The 18,174-nt window shown below is 39.7% G+C and overlaps 1 protein-coding gene across 1 annotated transcript; it reads right to left on the minus strand.

Moving 5' to 3' along the window:
- Positions 1-2,576: 2,576 nt before the first annotated feature.
- On the minus strand, positions 2,577-8,521 carry rx1 (retinal homeobox gene 1). Its single transcript, XM_073477082.1, has 3 exons — positions 8,212-8,521; positions 4,090-4,343; positions 2,577-3,095 (listed from the first exon to the last, which is right to left on the minus strand). The coding sequence occupies exons 1-3, from the start codon at positions 8,519-8,521 to the stop codon at positions 2,577-2,579; spliced, it is 1,083 nt and encodes a 360-aa protein (XP_073333183.1).
- Between the last annotated feature and the right edge of the window lie 9,653 nt (positions 8,522-18,174).

Below are 18,174 nucleotides of genomic sequence, written 5' to 3' on the forward strand. Positions count from 1 at the left end.
ACATGATATTGTTGTTCTTGTAGCTGTAGTTTATGTGGATGCATGACTTATGACTCATGATCATACAATGGTCCCAAATATTCATGGGGTAAAAATTAGTCTCATTTTTTTATAAAAAAATATATAAAATAAAAAGGAGACTGAAATTGCACTTTAAGATTGTTTCATAACAAAGTCAAAAAAGTTAACATATGGGCTTACCATTTAGCTTTCCTGCCTGTAAATATTTATTTACGTGAGATGCTGAAATGTCTCAACACGAAATTCAAATCTGTTTAGCTCTACGGCTCATATAAAACACATTGTGGTTAGGTTTGATCTTCTCTACCTTTCAGACAATTAGAGCTTGACTCTACAACAGATGGTAAAAGACCAATATTGTGTCACTAATGACCATAGCAGCTACAATACACATTTCTCCTCCTTTGATTGAGAAAGAAAAAAAACTTCCATGACAAAATGGTTACAAGGGCCTATTTAGTGCAGCCTGAGACCCCCCCCCCCCCATCCTCCCACCACTTCAGTTTCAGACAAAGAGGATACACTTGGATCAATTGTGCCGAACAAAGACTAAACTATGTGGGGTGACGCATCACACAGGGCTCTTTCTGTTGCCCTGCACGTACACGCAGCCACCCAACACTGAGCTGCCAACAGGTTTTCTCCTCCAGCAGCCACTCAAGCAAAAAGAGGGTTACTCTGCTCACTGGTACAGGGGTGCCCAAAGTTTTTTTTTACTTTGGAGGGCCAAAACTGGAACTTAATGGTGGACCATGGGCCAGAGCAAACACCTATTGTGTTGTATTGTTAAGATGCAAAATGATACTAGTTCCCTTCACTCATTGACTTCCTGCAGAATATTAAAATAATTAAGGATCCTAAATATTTAAAGAGCATTTTTACCTAAAATAATAATTAATAAAAAATTACAAACAGCAATTCAAATTTTTTTTAAAGGTGCACTATGTAGTTTTTGGAAAATAAATTTAAACTCAGAGAGGTAATATTTACATTTGATTGATGAATATATTTTCATAAATGAATAAACAAGACGTCCTCAGTGGAGGAAAGGATCTCCAGAACAGTGTTTGATGTTAAAAAAAAGTGGTTACTTAGAAGGGTCCGACAAAGTAAAAAGTATGCCATTGTGTTCTCTTTTTTGTTCAGTCATTAAATTAATCAATCAATAAAGATTTTTACCAAAGCTACTTAACGCACCTTTAAAAATTAATTGTAATTCTATTTTCACTACAAACATCTGCCGGGCAAAATCGAACCTTACTGCAACATACAAACTTTGGACAGCCCTGCACTCGCCTTTCCTTTATTCATACCTTCTTTCTTCTTTAAAGCATCTCAGCACAATTCAGAAAAAAGAAATATAATTGTGCAGAATTATTTTTTGGTATATTCTCAGGCCTGGTCCACATAGAAGGTGCCATCCCATCTATGAATAGCATAAATGTTCCTATTTTACAGTTTGTGACCCCATAACTGAGAGATTCTGCTCTCCCCGTATACTGGGAACCACAGCAGTAGGCCTCACTGGTCCTCCATCTTCCTCCAGTTATTCCAGGGTGTCTAAGCTAAATGGTCAAATATCTAAAGTGAGAAGTCAGTAGGTAGCAACTTAAATGCTATAATTGGCTGAAAACTTTCATTCACAAAGTACTGTGACACTCTGATTAGCTGACCCATGAAAATGAAACAATTGGATTAATTAGTAAAAACACAAACTTGGTGACAAAATGGGAAAAGTAAAGAATGAACAGCTGAGTGTCAGATGTTTTTGTCTGATTCAATTGTTGATGGCTGCAAGAAATAACCAGTTAAGAGATGAGAACAATATAATCCCCATATTTAGCTGGTTGTTATGTTAGCATGCCTTAAAGGTGCAATATGTAAGAATTTTAGTTTAAAACGTTCAAAAACTAAAATTATCAACAGAATATGAAGAAATAACCGCTGACATTAGCATGCTAACCAGCTAGCCCTTTGCCATTTTGTACCTCCAGAGGCGATAACAAACAACATCAACACTTCCCCGGTGCTCTGAGTTCCCAGTCCAGGCAAATAGCTAGTACTGCCACTAGCTGCACAGTTAACTGAGCTTACTAGCTAACGGCAGCTACAGCTAGCAGCAGTTAGCCGTGATGTTTGGAGGTGTTTGGTGGTGGCCAGTTCTGACATATTGCATGGTCAGTAAGGAAAGAAATAAGAGCAATGCTCACCAAGAAGACTGTTATAGCACCCAAGGCAACGCTAAACCCTTGGAGATTGGAGGGAGAAGTGATGTCTAGTAATTGGTGGTTTAAAACAACAATTTAACAAAACTGTAGACTTGTCTGCTCATGTCCTTGAGATGAGGCAAAATAAAAAAAGATAAAACGAAAGTTCCAAGAAAGTCCTAAAATCCCCAACTTTCGTAGTTCAAGATGCATTTCCTTTGCTCTGTGGGTAACAGACATGTCACTGTTATTTTCCAACATTTTACTCATTATCTGTTACCCTGAACCCCAAGAAACAACTTCAGCATCTCCCTTTCCATCATTCAAATGGACTGCCAGCTTTGTTAGTCACATGGGTTGCCAGGTCTTGTCCATAGACTGGATGTGTTCCTTGGCTTTCATTCTGAGTGCTGCGATACTCGAGCTGCGCTGGTCCACGTCCTCCAGAGGGTATTTATCAGGGTACGGTGCCGGGCACTGGTAGGGAGGAGGAGCCATACTCTGCATCCCCTGGCCCATGGACGGATGAGGGTGAGAGTGAGGGTGAGGATGAGGATGGGGATGAGAATGAGGATGAGGATGAGGATGTGGGTGAGGAGTGGAGTTGAGGAAGCTGTGGCTGGGGTAGCTGGGCTGGAGGCCTTGAGCTGGACCCATGAAGCCTGGGATGCTGTGGACCGGTGTAGCGCTGGACAGGGGAGAGGACAGCCAGGGGTCCAAGGGGAGGGAGTTGGTCATCGGCCCCATGCTGGTGTGAACTGGTGCTGGGCGGTTGAAGGACAGCATGGGCGAGTCATGGAGCTTCATGGTGCTGGCGTCCATCTTTTCCTGCCGACGCCATTTAGCTCTGCGGTTCTGGAACCAGACCTGAGGGACAAAAGTTATCATGAAGTATGCCTGAATACGAGGGGCATGAGTGCATGATCCTCCTTTTTAGATCTCAGTGTATTTGTTTGGAGATTTTTGGAACTACAAGTTCATCTGATCATGGCAAAAAAAACATCTCACAGAGACACTTTAACTCATTTAAACTGGCAAAAGACAACTTTGTTGCTTTAAGGAGGAGGCAAAGAAGTTGAAGAGGGAGAGTGATAGAAACCTTGTGAACGGACTGGCATTCACTTGATGGAGAGCGTCAGTGTTGTTTCTGGTACCATGCTAATATGTGTTTCCCTTTACCATGACGTTACAAAACCGACATTCTGTCTACTAAATCAGTCAGTAACACTAGCCAGGCTGCTAGCGGTCGCCATGTTGCTAATGCCATGTTTGTGACAACAGTAATACCACAGCAAAATGCAAGGAGGGGGGAATTTATATTAGTTAAAAACTAATAGCTGAATCATATCCTTCAACACTGATGAAAGCCTAAATGCTCCTGAAACCCTCCAGCGTCTCTCTGCTCAGCCCACAGCTTCATCTGCTCTACTGGGATCCCTCCTCGCTGCCACCAGACCACTCCATCCAGCCTGCCTGGCTGCCCTCCTCGCTCCCTGCATCTCAGTTTTATTTAAATAAACACCTTTGGACTGATCTCTGTCTCTGATCTCTGCATCTGGGTCTGACAAAAATACTCAGACTTAACAATAAGTTGGCAGCTGGAAACACACACCCTGTTTACGCAACTGGTGCAATCTCATCGCCTGAATCCTGAGAAGCCAAAGGTTAAAGACTTGGCGTGTTTCTGCTGTTCTCAAGAGAACCTCAGGATTTGGAAACACACCAACTCTTTAACTTCCAGCTTGTAATGTGGTTGTGTAATTATATTGCTATACTAGTATATGAGTTCCTACTCATGTAGACAAAATCATTATTAATGGTGTTGACTGTTATAACTATAGACATGTTTAGATCCTCCTACCTGAACTCGGACCTCCGGGAGGTTCACCTTCATGGCAAGCTCCTCACGGCTGTACACATCTGGGTAGTGGGACTTCTCAAAGGCACGCTCCAGCTCATGTAGCTGGTAGGTGGTGAAGGTGGTGCGGTTGCGCCTGTGCTTCTTCTTGGGCTGATCGTCTTTGCCCGGCTCTGGAGACTTGCCTTCATCGCTCTCGACACACTTCCTCAGCTCATTCAGTTCCTCGTCACACTTGTTTGCGAATAAGCCTGTGTCTGTTCAGAGCACAAGAAAAATGAATCAGAAATGCAATTTTCTATTCTTAAGTCTTCAAAGTTTTTTATTTGAAAGTTGTGATTATGCATATGTGAACTCTAATGTAGAATAAAAACAAATGTTGAGTGGGAAGTTGAAATGAAGAATGAAGTGCTCACTTTCCACTACAGCAGACATTAATTTGACACCTGCAACAATAGGCTACTGTAGGTCAGTGAAGCAAGCAATCCCCTGAACTTCAATGAAGCTCGAAAACATTCCTAATCGGATTTAGAGAAGTTGTTTCCCGTGTTTATCTTCTCCAAAGGTAAACTGTCCTCTGTACATGTTTAAAAATGTTGCTTTTTATGAGCTGTGACTCACATTGTTGTTTCCACTGCATCACATACATTATTTAACAGTGCTATTGACAGCGGACAAAAAAAAACACTCTTAGTTCATTCCCACAAAAATGTACTTTCGCTGAGATGCATCCACATCCTTGTCAACATTCATTTTTAACAACAGAGAAATGCAGAAATCGTTGCGCAGCAGAGTGACGTCTGTCAGGAAGAGACTTGGCTGAATTAGTCTAATCAGCAAGTAATTGAATTAAACAAAGCACAAAGATGATGATCCGACAATCGGATCAGTCGCTCTCACGAAGCCACTACTCCAGAAGGGTTTGTCTGCCAGGATCGGATGTCAATCAGGTGCTATACACAACTCAGGATGTGATGGAGACGTCACAGAACGGAGGTTAAATTGACTATTAAATACTTTCCTGGAAGGACTATTACAATTCACATTGCAGTTTGATGTAAGAAGTCCAAATTTGGCATCTAAATAGAAAGAAGCAATAATGTGGTCGTGACTTGGCCAAGAAAGAGTAGTGGAAGAATTCAAAATTTGGATTTCATTTGAAAAAGCTAGTCTGCGATTTTCTGTCCTCTTGAGGTCAGCAGACGCAAGTTGTGAACACATCATTGATTCATCACTTTTAAAGGTTAAGTATATGATATTTTGAAGGGCCATGGATATGCAACATTCTGTTAGACTTTCAAAATAAAGCCTACTGAAAAACATTTAACATATTCTGACTTTTCGATTGTTATTAATGTTGTAAAACAGTCGTGGTTTGGTTAGGTTTAGAAAAACATCCTGCTTGTTGTTCATTCACGTCACTTACGCATTTTCCATAACCTACATAATTTATGTAAGTTCACTTACTCGCACATATCTTAAAAACAAATCGACAGTTATACTTGGTTACTCATGGTTACAGCCTGCAAGCACAGGGCAACTGACCAGGCTGCTGTATTTGATGCACTGGGAGAGTCTGTTGTTTGATCGGTGGCCGGGCTGGCTGCGCTGCATGTTGGATCATCTGGGTCTCTGTCTGTCTTTCGCACGTCAGTTTTCAACATGGCGGCCTGGTTAGAAACCTTTTCCTGGCTGAACAATACACTAAAATATGTTTTTGAAAATAAATTTAAGCAAGAAATAGACTATGCAGTAACAGAATCTTGATTCAAATTGTGTCCAGTTTGCCTAATTTTAGAGTTCGACCAGAGTTTCATGAGCAGCGTGTGTTATGATTTGCACATTTGTTTTGGTCTGAGATTCTGGTGCTCTAGTGCGATATCTAGTGACAGTGAATGTCATATATTTCACCTATAAGCTAACATAGCAAAATTGTTAGCAAACGGTTGTTTATTAGGCTACACAGAAGCATTAGCATTCATGTTGAGTTGTGTTTCTGGCCACTTGATGAAATCTAAAAGTCACTCACTTCTAGTTCTGTGTTTGGTCTCTACCATCTCCTGAGGGGAATAGTTGACTCTTTAGCTGCTAAATGCTCCACTATGGTCACCAGCTAGTTGCTAACTGTGTCTGTCTGCTGATTGGTGCTGAGCAGATGTGTCTAAACAGCTGTAGATAAAACTCTTTATAAAGCTTCACTATATTCGAGCTTTACGTTCTCATATTGTTTTCACATTATTGCTTGCTTGATATATTGTTAGTATAAAACTGTTGATTATAGCTGCTTTAATTTGCAGCTTTTTCATATCAAATGAGTATTTCAATGTCAAAAATAAACCTTCACACGTAACCACTACTATGTTAATTTTTCCGATTTTAGTACTTTGGAGTTTGTATTTCGTCCAGCTGCCACTGCGTCAGTAAATCAACCGATCCAAATGTAACTGTGAGCATGTTTCTGTGACTGAGACATGTTGATGGAGATAAAGGAGGGGGACATTGTGCTCTTTCAACTGGTAAACGGGAGCAGAGGCAAAGGCAAAGCAGGATTTTTCGGGGTTCATTTATCCACCTCTCATTAAGCAGCTATGACAAAGGCCAGGCTCTGACAAAGGCAGAGGTCAGGTCTGGTTCAGTGACCAGCTCTTGGCCTGTCAGACCATCGCAGCCACTGGTCTGAAGGCTGCCCACTGTTTATCAGCCAGCAGAACATCTCAGCGCAGAGAGAGAGGGGGGGAGACTGACACCAAGCACAGAAAAGTTGCTCATTCAGGGGGAACTGCGCTGACTTCACAGGAGAGTTACACACAAAGGACTGATGTCATTGGTGTTGATGTACGTTAATCAAGAGAAACGAACGTCCCCCTGAATCACTTAGAATCATTTTTCTCATTTGTGCTTCTGCCACAAAATCACCAACCACCACCTGCCAGATCCTGCAAGTGAAAATAGCTCCAGATTAAACGTGATGAATTTGACTCTGAGACAGTACAATAACAATAACACCCGAATGAACTACTGTACAATCTAATCTGCAGAAGAGAAGATTAGGGGAATTCCACAAGGGGATGAGATTGGGCTTGGGGACATAAACCTCCCCGCACCATCTTGTTCTGTGAGCTATCTCTCAATCTCAGCCCACCAGACCACTCAACAGGTGATTGTGAATCTACATGTGAGTCATTTTGCACGGAAATGCTGCAGCCATTGTAGTAAAAGTGCCTCATCTAAATAGGTCAGATTTCTAATTGTCAGTTGCCTCTTTTTATCAAACAATGGTTCAAATAATGGAACAAAGATAATATTAAAAACTGTGTTTCAGAGGTCTCGTGTCCACAGAGACCTGGCTGCTGCTGTGGGACTCATTTCAACACTTTGTCTCCTCACTTGAGAGTGCTGAAGAAATGATGTGATCTGCCAAAATGATGCTCTCCTACCAACATCATGCCAACATACAAAAGGTTAACGTTATATCTAATAATAAGCTTTGTGGATGTTTTTGTTTTACAGCTGCCTCTTTGTGTGATGTCTTTCAGTCAGCTTAAGTTTTAGAAGTCAGTCTTTTTAGTTCTACATGCTCTTTAATGCATGTTTCCTCAGTCAAGCTTAACACTCATATTTAGGCATTAAAGGGGCACTATGTTGTTTTGGAGAAGAAATTCAAACTCAGAATTTTAATATTTACAATATTAATGAAAGTTTTTTAATTTAGTTTGATTAGGCATTCAAAAAAATCAGTCAGTCAAGATCTTTCTTTTCTGCAACATAGTGCAACTTTAAAGTTTTTCATAAAAATTTAATTCTTGTTCTTGAATAAGTTTTGTTTGGGCTATGAAAGACTGAAATATCCTAACTTCAGTGCGGCAAAATCAATTCAAATCTCTCACACAGTGAACCCAGAGCTTGCACTTCTCCAGCCTTCCAAGAGCAGACGTGCTGCTGCATGATCAATATCCTTCAACATCTCTGAGTTTAGAAGCATAAAAATCGGCTGATTCTTAAACTTTTTCCTCAATAACAAACTCTGAAGTCAGACCAAAATAATATTGATAATTGATGGTGCAGAAAAACTTCTGCTTTGCCAGGATGGAGACCAGCATCTCCAGCATCCCCAACTGCACTCACCGTGGTACTGCTGCTCCTGCTGCTCAGTGCTGCCGTTCCTCAGAGATGAAAGGTGCCCGCTGTAGGTCGGATGTGAAGAGGGTTCCTGCTTCCCAGGCTCTGCCAGGCCATCTATGTCCACTTTATGGGGTCGTGGTGCCCCAGCGGGGCTGAGCAGGGGGTCCTGGTCTTTACTGAACCCTAGGATGACATCAATGCTGTGGACACGGCCCCCCGCAGCGATGCCCCCACCTTTCCCCATTTCGTGGAAGTTACTGGGTGAGAGGCAGCTGTCGTCCACCATGCTCATGGTATCCAGTGATAAATGCATTCGAACGTCTTGGCACTGCAATCAGAAGGAAAAGAGGTTTACAGTAAGTGAGGGACTGTAGGTTGAATATAGAGTTAGAGATCACCTGGTTGCCTCAGATGACTCTCTGTTCTCTTGCTATCCATCTAAACCCGCTTATCCTCTGCAGAGCCGCAGGGGGTTAACAGTCTGTCCCTTACACTCTGAAAGCTTCAGTACAGACTGAAGGGTGCTGCTGGACACACATGGTTCTCCTTGATCCATATTTTTAACTCTTTTTATATGAATGATCAGCACTAACGGCCCTACAGTGTTAAATGTACATTCAATCTTTTTATACAAAACAAATGCAGCATTTCCTCCCAAAAATTACAAAAAAAAAAAAATCATTTAACACTGTGTCAGATTTAGAGCATCTCTATTGGAATTAGAGGTGTCGCCATATAGGGATATTCACAATAATCTTGATAATAACAATGAAATATTGATATTGTGTTAATAATACACATATGATAATATCGTGTGAATAATCCAGTGGAGATGTTCGGCCTTCTGCATCTTTTGTTTATGAGTCGCCATTTCACTAGTAACAGAGTTGGTAATTTATTTTCCAAAAAATAAACAAAACACAGTAAACAAAGTTACAGATAGATTTGATGGCTGGCATTTCTTTTTCAAATTTCAATAGATATTGCGATAATATTGTTATCGTGAATTCAATAAATGTGTAGGGAAAATCTGATATCTTGACAGCCCTAATTGGAATAAAAAAAGACTTAATGACACATACAGTATCTTGTCATTCTAGGAGCTACAAGTGTGATGTCTGCAGTTACTGACTCTTTCTACACAGAAATTCATTCACAGATTAGATTATTTTCGCATGTTTGTGAAAAACAGATGAGGCTTTATGTGTAAAAAAGGTGGAAAAGGGAGAATTCTGATGATGAAATAGGGCTTTTGGCTCAATCTGGGACATCCAGCACATCAAAAATTGATGTAAACTAATAAGCACCACCCATAATAAAGAAGAAATAAAGAGAGTAAGTGAGAGGGAAAGAAGGGTAAATTTTATGCATTGAATTGGTGCACAAAATTGTTCCTGTATTAGATCTACAGATGTGCAGAAGAGCTCATAGAGGAGTAGGAGTGTGTGGTTTCGATAAAACTGATTATTATTGTTTCTTCAGTGCATCCCAAGATTGACCTGAACACAGATCTCCACGATCAGGCACTTGCATGACAAGTAACAAAGCTGAAGTTCAAACGCGTGACAGCCATAAAACAAGACAGTGGTTGAGCTTACCTTTTGGAAGTAAATATGTTGAACTGTTAAAGTTGCTGATGCCAGTGCTCCGCCTGTTCCTCTCAGCAGCTCGCCCTCCAACTTCACTCTTCCCAGATCCGCACTCTGCACCGCTCGCCTTCACTCAGCCGGCTCTGCTCACCTTGCATCTCTCTCTAAATAATCTCTCTATGTAGCGAATAGTCCTGACAGAGAAGCTCCAATAAAGTGCAACTAAATAAAAAAGCCAACCAGTGCAAAAGAAGATTCAACTACTGAGCTGAGACGCCATGCAGTCCAGCTCAGAGAGGAGAGTGGAAGAGGAGAAAGACAGAGAGGGAGAGGTAGACAAAGCTTAGGGGGCGTAGGAGGTGAAACGAGGGGATTAGGAGAGGGTTATTAATTGGAATCCTTCCCCTTTAAGAGTGATTGGCAGCTGTTTTCTGCTCAAGTAATTGTTTTAAATGTCATTTCTATTCACCCCCACAGGAGGAAGTCCAGGCTAATGAAGCCTGGACAAGACTTTCTTTCACAAATTTATTGTTTTAAAAACAAAAGAGCCGCTGAAAGTTTGCACTGAGCTCACTCGACCCGTCCATCATGTGGAGCTACATGAAAATTCTGAATCACACATGAGGTACAAACTAATGTCATTTTAAAGAGATGATGTTGACTTATTCATTTGCAATAAAAACATTTTTCTCAAATAATATTTACACTAATGCCCCACCAAAACCATAATGTTTGTTTAATTTATCAAACTTTGTATTAAGTGCCACTGTCTTAAATTCCCCCAGGATATTTTATATTGTCTGACATTTTGTCATATTGTCTGACTTGTTAAATTGTACTTGTTTTATTCATTAACTTTAATCTAGCCTTTGCTCTATATTCTGTATTCTGTTTCTCGTTACAGCTTTGTCTTTTATTTCTTTAAAAGAGAGAAGCTAAACTAAGTTTCCTTGTATCCGGGTATAATGACAATAAAATCTGAATCTGAATAAATCTCTTTCTAGTCTGACATCCTGCTACAAGAGCATTTATTTTAAAAATGCAATGTAAGTCATGCTACTTTTATTAACTTTAGTGGACTAAAGAACATAGATACACTTTGCATTATTCAAAAAGAGAAATCTTGTAAAAAAAAATCTTTATAATTTACAAAACTGTAAATATATACATATATACATATATATGTATACATATACACACACATACATACATATATAATTGTATGTATATAAGTTTGGCATATACTTTTTTAATTAGGTAAATACTGAGATACTATCTCTTGTGCACTATATGAAATTTATGTTAAATAGCTTTACATAATCACAATTAAACTCTAGAAAGCGTAGACCCACAATTATCTGCTACAGTTTGGCTGAAATGGGTTCAGGAAAGCAACAAACAAATAGTAATGCTTTGCAAATCAAATCATTGAGAGCTGATATTTTATGTTGATTATATTCCAAGTTCATCATTTCATCATCAGTGATTTCCTAGAAATTCTTCACGGTATTTGTTTGACATTTTAACCCAGCTGGACCAACACGAAAGAAACCCAAGGAGCACTATAGCTTCAGAAAAATTAATTAATAAAAGAATTGATGTACCAAATGAATACATGACAGATTAACAGATCTAAAGTTGTTGTGTTCAGAGAGGAACCAGTGGTGTAAGAAGACACTGTCGGACCGATACTGTCCTGGCAGGGTGATGAAACAGGAAATTGGACACATTTGGGTTGGTGGCTGAAAAGTGGGCCAGGCTCGAAAAATTATACAGCAGAGCTCCCTTTGTGGAGGTGCAGTATTTCTTAAAGGTGGACTACGCAATTTTTTACAGGCCTTTAAACAAACAGAGACAGAGCTCTTGATACATGGAATAACAGTTTGCAAGAGCTTACATTTTAAACGTACTTCAAAGCCTGTTCACACACATCTAGAAGTCCTACAGTTCGAGAATATAGGAATATATAACCAAAATCGATATGAAAAAAGTTACATAGTGCACCTTTAAAAATCTTCAATGGGACTAACATGTCCCTTTGGATTTGAAAGCTGCTTTAGATGATGAGATGACACTATGATATGATGATAGTAAACAGACTCCTCAAGGTATAAACAAGGCAGGAATAAAGTCAGGCTCATTATCATCACACAGTCAGTTTGAGCCCAAAAGTGTCATGGAGTTCAGCGATGACTTTGGCTTAGTGTCATATAAATCAGTCACAACACTAAAGAGGCTAAAGAGATTTCCTGTGACCTTAAACATATATAAAGTTCAAGTTAGAGCAATGTAGATTTAATCAGTTTCAGCCATTATTATTCGGTGAAAGTACACATGACAGAATATGTAAAACGAGTCAGCTCAGAGGAAAAAGAGAAGATTTTAAAAAATGCATTTTTTTTAGTTTTCATGGGAAAAATCGTTCAAAATGATAAATGTTCAGTGACAAAATGTGAAGTGGGTTCTTCAGGTTCTATAGAATCCATCATTCATCTCCTTCATGTACAACACATGCCTACTTCATAGTTCTACTTAGTTTCCAATGACTAGATTACAGCTTAGACAACTGAGCTAAACACACCAGGAAGACCTTGTCTATCTACTGCTGCTCCATCAGTGTTAAACATGTGACTGGAATTTATTCCTGACTTTATAGTAACGTTGTTTCCATCTTGCAATGTATATCAAATCATCAAATTATCTTTCATTGTATAGAATGATTATTTGAGGCCGGCCGAGGGGAGTTATTTATTACACATGTGGCGTTAAACGGCTTTTTTATTTTAATGTATTTATTTGTGCTTTTTTTAATCATATTATTTTTTATTATCTATATTGTACTGTTTCTCATTCTCATTATATTTTATTTTATTCTATTAACATTTTTAAATCATTTTCTAAGTGTAATATTTTATAATTTTATGTTTATTGTTATTTTTATTGCTTGTATACTTTTATTATTTTAATGACCCATATTTTATTGCTGTTGGTGTCTCTAAACCCATTTTGTTTTCTAAATAGCCCATGTTTTTCAATCTATTGTAAAGCACATTAAATTGCATTTTGATTTGTTTGAAAGATGCTATACAAACAAAGTTTGATTGATTGACTGATTGATTAAAAGTAACTTTCAGTTTAAAATATGCAGCTCTCATCACAGAGTCACCTGGTACCTTGAACGTCAGAGAAAAATCTGATTCTGATGTATTTCTTATGTCTACATGGCTCTAAAATGATTAAATTGATTTCTGGATGCTTTAACCTCTTCAGTACCACTGTTGGTGGGACAGTCAAACTCTTGCTGTGATTGTTTTGTACTAACAGAACATTATTTTAAATCGTAGCAGATTCAAAGTTTCTACAGATACTGCATGTATCAGGCTGAGTTTTGGGGAAATGTGCTGCTGCAGCGGAGAGATGCACCTGCAAGTCATCATCTCATCACTCCTGCTATATCACCCGGTCTCTTCACCACTCCGGTGCCAGATTGTTCCGTCCTGTATGGTGACTATACCTGTGCTCAGTTCTCGAGTATTTTACAGTGTTGCTACATTTCGTGTTCAATTTCAATTTTGATTTCAAAACCAATAATTTACATTCAGATTTTGGAATGATCAATAACAGAGGAGTTAACATTAGGAATAATCATTTAAGTTTCAGACCAGAAAAACAGAGTGGAGCACAATAACATTATTCTGCCTCAAAAAGCCTTCATTCCCATTGGTGTGACCAGTCTGTTCACAAAATGACTGTCACTGCCAACAAGTAATAATAATCAAAGGTTCTTGTATATTCCCTGTTAAAACATTTTGGTCCTTTCACTGTTTCTCTGTTATCCTAATTGAACATAAATTGGTTAAGAAAGAGCAGTCTAGTTATCAAGCTGCTTAGTTTTATCAGATGACAATGTAAGTCCCTCTGATCCTATTAGAGGTAAAAGCAGCTAACGTGTAAATGCGCAGTGTCAGCTTACTGAGAGCGGGGGAGAGAGGCAGGGGGATGAAAGAGGAAGGAAGAAAGAGGGAAGGGTGAAAGGAGAGAGGCAGAAAGGGGGAGAGAAAGAGTGAGGTACTGGTGTAACAGGGAAGGTGAATTCATGTGATTCACCAGTCATGGAAAAGCACACACATGCAGAGACAATAATGCTGTGATTGGCTCTCCTGTTGGGTTAGAAATTCAGAATTCCTTAAAAGTGCTAATAGCTAGTTCCTTCCTTATTAACACTGGCAGTAAGGACTGTTTTCACGCAATGTCGGGAGATTGGGATGAACAGGAAACCTTCCATTTTTCGCCTGTGCTTGTCGTCCTCATCATTTAAATGATCATGTAAATAGCGTAAATTAGCTGCTTTGGTTACTTTAGTTAACTTTGTTTTGTCTTTGCCCACAGGGGCTCCCAGAATCAACAAAACATGAAAGTTCCTTGTTGGACCATCAAGTAAATTAATGTTAATTTGGGAATTTTGCTAGCAAAGCTTGCAAGCCATTTTGCAGGAGTGCATATATGTTCCCGAAATTCTGTGTTCTCAGAGTCCTATGTTTGCAGGGGCCTATGTTCCCAAAGACCTAAGTTTCCAGGTACCAATATTCCCAGTGTCATATGTTTCCAGGGGCCTGTGTTCCCAGGAGCCTATAACTCCAAAGACATAAGTTCCTAGGGACCTTTAGTCCCTAGGATCCTATTCCCCCAAGGTCCTATGTTCCCAGGGTCTGACGTTCACATAGTGTTCAGTTCCCAGGGTCTAATGTTCTCAGGGTCCTATGTTCCCCGGGACCTATATTCCCAGAGTCCCATGCTCCCAGGAGCCTGTGTTCCAAGAGTCCTATGTTCCAAGGGTCCTATGTTCCTAGGATCCTGTGTTCCCAGGGTCCTATGTTCCCCGGGATCCCAGAGTCACATGTTTCCACAGTTGTATTTCCCAGGCACCGATGTTGACAGGGTCCTATGGTCCCAGAGTCATATGTTTCCATGATCCAATATTCCCAGGGACCTATGTTCCCAGAGACTTATGTTCTGGGGGTCCAAATGTTCCTAGGGTCCTGGTCCCAGGGACCTATGTTTCCAGATCTTATGTTCAAAGAGTCTTGTTCCCAGGATCCTGTGTTCCTAAAGATCGATGTTCCCAGAGTAATATGTTCCCAGGGACCTACAGTATGTTCCCCAGATTTATATGGCACATAATGGGAACATGACAAATAAGGCAGAACAGCAGACTTGGCCAGATGAGGTAGGGGAGACAGGGACCTGAGTCAGAAATAGGCAGGACTGCAATGATGAGGATGTGTCTCAGAGAAAAACAATAAGAACTTGATGCCAAAAACAGTACAAACTAGTAAATAATGTCTTGAAGTGTGGCAAACACACTCTGACTCTGGCACACCTGAATCACAAACACACACACACACACACACACACACACACACACACACACACACACTAGGCGAGAGTGGCAGAGAGCCACTCAGGGAGTGGCCTCCGTTTAGAGATGCACTGAAGTTGAGGGCATGGCAGATGATGTCCCAGTTGCAGATGTAACATCAACTCCATGCCAGGGTAATTAGATCCACTATCATGGCTTAGAGGAGAGTTGTTACCGTTATCTCTTTAGGTAATGGTAACGGAATCTCTCAAGAGCTGAACCAAAACAACTTCCTTGGTTCAGGTTCAACATTCAGGTGAATGTCTGCATTGTAGTTGTATGATTATCAGGGTGCTTTAATACATTTAAAACAGAAATCATTCGACAAAAATATGGATGGAAATTGTGACACATGAACCAAAATGCAATGAACCATATTCAGGTTACACATTTTAAAGATTACATTTGAATTTAGTTGAAACATTTTGGTTGCTTTCTGGAGTCATTCTAGTGTAAAGATTTCCCCCAGCTAAAAAAAAAAAGAAAACTCACATTTTGATGTTTTGTTATGATTTTCCTTTGATATATATGGTCTTGGTCTTGTCTCGGTCTCGACCTCCAAATGTCTTGGCCTTGTCTCGGTCTCGGTACTCTCTGGTCTCAGTAATGTCTTGGTCTCGGTTGGTGCGGTCTTGACTACAACACTACGCACACTCAAGAAAAAATAATTAAATTTATTTATTCATTATTAGATTTTTTTTACATTTTGTTTACTAAATGAGCAATATAAGTTCAAAATCTAGTACAGTAAGAACGTGTGAAAATAAAAGTATAGTCAGTAAGTCAGTCAACTTGTCACATAACCTCTAAAGTTAGACTTTGACAAAGAGACAGACAGCTGCTTTTATCCTTATCTCCATAATTGAATTACAGCTGCCCCCCGGCAGGGTGAGCTTTCACAACGTTTACTCAGTAGCAGCATGTTTATATTAAACCTGACTCGTCTTAACGGATATAATGACTGTGGGCAGCAAAACATCTGTTGTCGTTGCTCCACGGCGTCAAACTGAATTTCTCTTGAAATATGAAGACTTCCCAGTTTGATCTTCATTGTTTTATATAAAATTGTATTATAAAAGCCTTGAAATGTGCAGTTATGTCACCATAAATCAAATATTTCATACAATTTTTTTCAATTTGAGAAGTCATTGTCTCCACACAGACAGTTAGATGATGATTAGGACCACTAGAGAGACAAATATGCATAAGAGAAAATTTAAAGCAGATAATGTAAGCATAGTGATAGAGAGGATTATGTGAAAAGCTCATTATTAGTTCCTCTTTAGAGATGTAAACCCACGTATCGATAAGCATGGTCAATGTTGTTAACTGCCAGACGATGACGCATATAGACTGTGCTGAGCCGGGCCTAGCTACTTACAGTCTGGTGTATTCTGGGTTAACATACTGTACTTCACACAGTTCTTAGGGCATTTCTAGGTCGTACGTACCCTGTTGATCTGTGGGCCAGTTCTGGTTTATTTGATTCGTTCTTGGCTGATATGTGGTCATGGTATGGCCTGCTTGTGGCTCAGACCTCGCAAACAGGAGTGGAACGTCCACGTGTCGTCATCCTGCGCGGTATGTGGGCCTGATAAACCTGACTGGTGTGGGCCCAATCTGGACTACAGCGGCTTTACTATCTGGGAATTAACTTCACTCATAGACTCATTAGACTCATCATTTTAACATGGTGAGTAAAATGTATCATGACCAAAAGTCATAATGGACAGAAGAAAAACATTAAAGTTGTTAAATGTACATCAATCAGTCTGGTTGTACAGGTTGGTGATCTTCCTTCAGATGCTCGGATAATGTAGTTTTACTGCTTTCCAAGGACGAGGCACAGTTTTCCTTGAAAAGCATCTTATGTCTAATACTTATATTGGCTCAGAGAGCTGGGCTCCCTGACCGTTGACGTAAAACCTTCTGAGGTGGCGATGATCTACTTCAACCCTAACCAAGATAAGCCCATCCTGTTCACTGGCTCCACTTCCACTAGAGGAAACATTGTCAAAAAACTAGTATCACCCTGAAAAACAAACACAAGGTGTTCTGCCTTAATATTTGAAAATGACTACATTGGGATAAAGCTGCCATTTAAACGTACGTGTTGGACTAGACTGGAGAAATAACACTTAAACAACCCCTCATGAGTGGATGTTTCTTTAGCAGGTGTGTCTCATTTCATCATTACTTTTTGCATTAAAGAGCTCAGCAAAACATCTCAAGTTCATTCTTGGTGCGACATTTGCATTTTTAGTTTTTATTGCTGCTCCGACCGGCCATCAGTAAGGCTGGAAAGTCAGAATCAGTCTTTAAAAAGCAAATGCAGACATCTGAGAGCAAACTGAAGGCACAAAACAAGCAAAGATTGCAAAAAAAATGGCAAAGCGTCACCAGGAAACTGTAACTATACCTACAGCTCATGGACTTCAGCCAAAGGATTTACAACCAATTATTTAATATGAGGTCTTTAAGGTGATTCTAATTTGTCTAATTATTGTTGGTACCCTAATAATAATAATAAAAAGAAAGTGTTACAATTCCTGAAAACAGTAAAAAATATCTGATGTGCTGCAGTTCAGAGTGACAAGACTTCCTCTGTCTTCCCTTTTTTTAGGAACTGCTGACAGCAACAGCTGACAGGTCATTTATCAGTCCATCTATGCCGCCGCTCCAGTAGATTAGCTAAAGCACACTTTATAAAAACATCCTTAAAGCTCAGCCATTAACATATAGGTACCAGGAAAAAGGCTTTGTCCAGATATCCCTGCATCAGTGCTAATACACACTGACAAACATCAAGGAAATAACCTCTGATATTCATTAATGTATAACTCATCCCCAGCAAAGACAGCAAATCTTTCATTATCATTTTTGGGTTCCTTTTTGAATCCTTGTGCAGAAAATTGCTGCTCATCCCATTAGAGAGCTTCTGGGAAACACAGAGCAGAT

This window comes from Pagrus major, chromosome 11, assembly GCF_040436345.1.
Source record: "Pagrus major chromosome 11, Pma_NU_1.0".
NCBI lineage: Eukaryota > Metazoa > Chordata > Actinopteri > Spariformes > Sparidae > Pagrus > Pagrus major.

What these genes read in the sequence shown, in the direction of transcription:
- rx1 (XM_073477082.1), bottom strand. Translation starts at nt 8,521, where the DNA reads ATGCATTTATCACTGGATACCATGAGCATGGTGGACGACAGCTGCCTC. An exon ending in GCAGGAGCAGCAGTACCACG is followed by an intron (nt 4,344 to 8,211) that starts GTGAGTGCAGTT and finishes TGCTCTGAACAG; the next exon opens with ACACAGGCTTATTCGCAAAC. An exon ending in TCCCGGAGGTCCGAGTTCAG is followed by an intron (nt 3,096 to 4,089) that starts GTAGGAGGATCT and finishes TTTGTCCCTCAG; the next exon opens with GTCTGGTTCCAGAACCGCAG.